Raw genomic sequence first — 4970 nt, forward strand, 5'->3', positions numbered from 1 at the left:
TAGTAAGGAAGAGTGCCCATTGATTAAATTAATATTATTATTATCAGTCTGTGGAGCTAAGCTATGCCTTGCGATTTTTTCAGTCGCTACTCTTCAAATACATCACAAACCTCAGCCACATTTTTTTTCCTATTGTTCAGCTTCATGCTTACATGAATAGTCATACATTTTAAATAGTGACGTGAAGCACAAGTTGTTTCACTTCCAGTGGTTTTAAGTATTAGCTATGTAATTATGTTCAATATTTAGAAGAAGAGTTTTATCATCTATAAATAATTGTTATGTTGCAAATCAATGAATTTGTTTTAACAATTATATCAACTAAAATTTTATTTTTTATTATAAAAATTAAAAATTTTAATTGATATAATTTGTAAAATAATTATAAAAAATTAATAAATTTATCATTCATAATAATTTTAATCGGCAGACTGTGTTGGGATCGGTTGACAGAAAGAATTACATACCACAGTGCTAATATAAAACCTGCAGAAACCATCTGGAAATGCTGATCTCACTAATTATGGCCTCCTATACAGAGTAGCCTTTCGCTATTTTTCTCTGTTTTTACAAAAGCCCATAGATGTAGCACAATATGCCAAATTCATCCCACGCAAGACGAGAACTCATCAATACCAGTTCCCTAATTTTAAGTCTTTACTGGCTTCTCGAAAGTGTGGCGAATCTAAGACAAAACGCATGTAATTTGAAATGGTGTAATAAAACACAGTTCACTCAACCTCAAAACTAAAACCCAATATTACCATAATAGCGAGCAACCACAAAACAATTAAAAAGAGCAAAATGTACTTAATAAAAATTGCTCTTGCAGGCAAAGTTACAAACCTGGTTAACAGCATATGATCTTTTAGGAACATTGCCAGAATGCTCCTAAAAGCAATGAGTCAATCCAATATGTTAAGTGTTGCGTGAAGTCAATGTTATCATCATGTTATTTTTTCTCCTTAATTTATGAAAATTAAGATTACTATAGCATATTTTTATAAACGAGATCAAAATAAGTTAATTTAATATCAAGTGACTAAAAGTAAACAGTATCCTATTTACATGAATTGAAAACATATACAATCATTTAAAGTGTAAAAATCATTGAAATAAATTCTAAACATGGAACAAAACTCTTTTTCATATACAAAATTAGGAACCGAAAAACATGACCAAAAATTACCCTTAAACAGAAATACATTCATTAATTAGATAAAGACTTAAGACAATGGGATCTCAAGCTTAATTGACGGGCACTAGCGGACAAGAGAATATTCATCAACCCATTCGGCTACAATGATAGATATGCTAAGCATATTATATAGGGGAAAAAGAATTAGAATATAACACGTCAAATGTCTTGGTTGAGGAGAAAAAAAGTGTTAACACCCACTGAATGGCTCGGCAGAAGAAGCAATGAAAAGAAGAAATGATCCAGAAGGGGACAGGGAAGATCTAGAGTATAACTCTACTTTCCTCTCCAAATAATAAAAGATCTAAACAGACAGCAATGCAGAGCCAAACGTGGATGCCAACAATCTAATCTAATGTTTCTCCATTTTCCTTCCCTAAATCCGCTTACCCTCAATTTTTTTATTCTAGAGTCCAGAATTAATGACTGCAACCACGTCCCTGACCTCAAGATGATGATATTTTGGTTACATCTTTGCTTGATCTGTTGTATTTCATGTGGCTGTTCACTAGCTGCCCTGCTGCAATGGCAGACATCAGAGACAGCTCTCCTGCTAAAACAGATCCAGCAACAATGGTGGCCAAGAGTCTTGAGTTTGATCCTGGTGACTCCTTGCTTGCACCCTTCACACCAAGTAAATTCAAGCAAGCAGATTGGGATGCAAGTTGAGTCCCACCCCCAACAGTACCCACCTGTGAGCACAATAATGAATCATATAAACCTTGGCTATTGAATTGGAAAATTAACCAACTTTATAGAAGAGTATTGTCTAAGAAAATATATATTGTGTGCCAAATCACCTCAATGGAAGGCATGGTCACTGAGATGTGAAGGTCCCTCCCGTCATTGACGGCTTCCATCATGGTTATGCAATGGGAACTCTCAACATTTTGAGCTGGATCTTGGCCAGTGGCTATAAAGATGGCAGAAACAATGTTACTAGCATGGGCATTAAATCCACCAAGAGCACCGGCGACAGCAGAACCAGCAAGGTTTTTGAGCATGTTAAGCTCCACCAGGGCAGACACGTTGGTTTTCAATACCTTCTGCACCACTTCTTCTTTGATAATTGCTTCACAAACAACTGATTTCCCACGTCCCTCGATCCAATTTACTGCAGCAGGTTTCTTGTCCGAACAATAATTTCCTAAAGGATCAAGTCAGTAGATAACCATCAAATTTTCAGTCTAATTAATATTCCCATTAAAACAATTTCAGCATGTCCTGATTATAGGCATCAAATCAAATAAACCAACATATTCAAGAGAGTAAGAGATAAGCAAGTTAAATAAAATGGTGATGAATGCAAGAGTTTGGCAGTCACAATTTTTTGTATCATGTTCATAGATCATATTAAGCAAACAAATCAATCTCCGAAAATAATTCAACTCGATAATACCACAAGTATAATGAACGACTACAATTACACCATTAAATAACACAAATCTCCTGTTCAAATCAGATAATACCTATAACAATATAATACAACACAATGAATATAAAAATAGGCTAGCACGTCAATATGATACGGAAAGCTTACACTAGTGCAATACAATATTGATAAAAAAAAAGGTTAAAACATCAAAGACAATACGGAAAGAATTAATATAATATGATTGGACCACTTTCATGAAAGAAACAATTACGTCAATGAAAGGAGACAAAGAGCCGATGTCTATAGTATTAGTAGAGCATATAACAAAGTAAACAGCATTGGTGAATGGTGACATCATTCCGGTTAACAAAAGAAAGATCCAGTCCTAAAAAATTAAAAAAGGAAAGAAAGAAAGATCTAGTAAATCCCATCCATCAAAATGGGAAAGGGAAAGAAATTACCAGAAATGCCAATAACATCCATGTCGGGGAAATCATTCAGAAGAAAATCAAGAACGTTTTGCACCCCTTTGGAAACCATGTTCATCCCCATGGCATCACCCGTGCTACAAGTGAATCTCAAATAAGCATTCTTCCCAGCCATAGCACACTGAATACCTTGGAGCCTGGCAAATCTACTCGACCTGAAGAAACACCATTAAACCAAGCAACAAAACAAAGCTCATATATAAATAAATAAATAAAAAATCTCCCATAAACAACATCCAAATTCCAGTCCTCTACAAACCATATTTCCTTCACTCATCACAATTATAACAAACAAATCAAAATTTTAAAGGAAAACCACACCTTTAATTCTCCCCTAACATTTTTTTTTATAAAAAAAAACATTAAATGTTAATACCTAAACTGCAGAAAATTAACTTAGTCCGTGTTTGAATGAAGCTAATTTAGAAAGAAAGAAAATTAATTTCGGTCAAAAATTGATTTTAAAATAAAGTGATTTATGCTTGATTGTTTTTATATTAAAATAAAATTAGTAGAAAAATCCATTATAAAATCGCTTCACTCAAAATTGACTTTGGAGCCAGAATCAATCAATTCTTCAACACGCAACCAAAAACATGAACAGTTTACCTTAAAAAATCAAGTTAGCTGGTACAGTGGTACCTCAACATGATTTTATCTAACATAACGAGAATCCAAACATGATTTTAATCAACATGATAACGACTCCTGAATGATTAATAGTGTGTTTGGATTAGCTTCATGGCGAAAAATAATCAATTATTATTTTTTCCATGGTGAAGGTAAAGCAACAAATAGTTCCTTCCATTATTGATGGTATCACCATGATTTTGTGAGTTAGAATTGATTTTTGACACACTGAAGAGTTTGGAAAAGCAAACCTGTTGAAAACAAGTGACAAGGTATCAAAATTGAGAGGATCCTCCAAGAAAAACTTCAACTGTGCAGCTCTCTTGGCAGTGGAGAATCTAACAACAGGTGCCCTAGACATGCAATCCCTCAAAACCACACTGCTGGCCCCACCAGAAGCATAGATGGCCTTGCACCCTCTGTTGGTACTCGCCACAAGGCACCCTTCCGTGGTGGCCATCGGCACAGTGTATTCGAATCCATCCAACAACAACGGCCCCGCCACCCCTACCGGAATCTGCACATACCCTACCGGCATTTCGCAGCACTGCCCTAAAATGGAGTCGTAGTCGAACCCCTCCAGCGGCAGGCCCTCAAGCGACTGCCCCGTCAGGCGCTGCAGCGCCGCGCGTCGAATCGCCGCGGCGCGGCGACAGTCGCCCAGGCGGGACTCGAGCGCGTAGGAGGGCGTGACGCCTTCCACGACGGAGTTTACAATCTCCTCGTCATCCTCGGAGGATAATATAATCGAGGCATCCCGTGAGGGCATTTTGGTAATTGCGGGCGAGGGAGAGGGAGAGGGAGAGGAAGAGGGAGAATCTGTAACGGCGTCGTCGAGGTCCCAGGCGTCGTTGGAGGCGCGTGAGATGAAGGACTGGACGAAGTCGATGCCGAAGAAGCCGAGGAGGTAGATGAAGGAGGCGATGAGGGAGAAAATGGCGGCGATCTCGGAGAGAGTGACGACGTGGAGAGGAGTGTGACTGCGGATCTTGTCGCGCCAGCGGTGGAGGAGGAAGTAAGCAACGGAGAAGAAGAGCGTGAAGAAGATCGCGTTGGTGAGGTAGAGAGGGAGAGGGAGAGCGTCGGAGGCCTTGGGAGAGGAAGTGTCCCTCCTCTTCTTGGGGTGGATTGCTCCGTCGTCAGCGGCGGGCGGCGGCCGGCGATGGAGGTCCATTGTGGGAGGGAGAGAGGGACGCCGAAAATGAAACGGAAGAAGGAAGAAAAAGAGTATATGATAGTGCTGTGGACGTGTGTGTGCCAGCAAAAAATTGGTCAGGAC

General features: G+C 38.7%; 1 protein-coding gene across 1 annotated transcript; it reads right to left on the reverse strand.

Annotated features, from left to right (window-relative positions):
* Positions 1 to 1131: 1131 nt before the first annotated feature.
* Positions 1132 to 4970, reverse strand: LOC114384333 (3-hydroxy-3-methylglutaryl-coenzyme A reductase 1-like). Its single transcript, XM_028343994.1, has 4 exons — positions 3943 to 4970; positions 3035 to 3216; positions 1999 to 2345; positions 1132 to 1890 (listed from the first exon to the last, which is right to left on the reverse strand). The coding sequence occupies exons 1-4, from the start codon at positions 4863 to 4865 to the stop codon at positions 1645 to 1647; spliced, it is 1698 nt and encodes a 565-aa protein (XP_028199795.1). The 5' UTR covers positions 4866 to 4970; the 3' UTR covers positions 1132 to 1644.

The sequence above is a fragment of the Glycine soja genome, chromosome 14 (assembly GCF_004193775.1).
Source record: "Glycine soja cultivar W05 chromosome 14, ASM419377v2, whole genome shotgun sequence".
Taxonomy (NCBI): domain Eukaryota; kingdom Viridiplantae; phylum Streptophyta; class Magnoliopsida; order Fabales; family Fabaceae; genus Glycine; species Glycine soja.

What these genes read in the sequence shown, in the direction of transcription:
- LOC114384333 (XM_028343994.1), bottom strand. Translation starts at nt 4,865, where the DNA reads ATGGACCTCCATCGCCGGCCGCCGCCCGCCGCTGACGACGGAGCAATC. An exon ending in TTGTCACTTGTTTTCAACAG is followed by an intron (nt 3,217 to 3,942) that starts GTTTGCTTTTCC and finishes GTGTTTCTTCAG; the next exon opens with GTCGAGTAGATTTGCCAGGC. An exon ending in TGACCATGCCTTCCATTGAG is followed by an intron (nt 1,891 to 1,998) that starts GTGATTTGGCAC and finishes TTGTGCTCACAG; the next exon opens with GTGGGTACTGTTGGGGGTGG.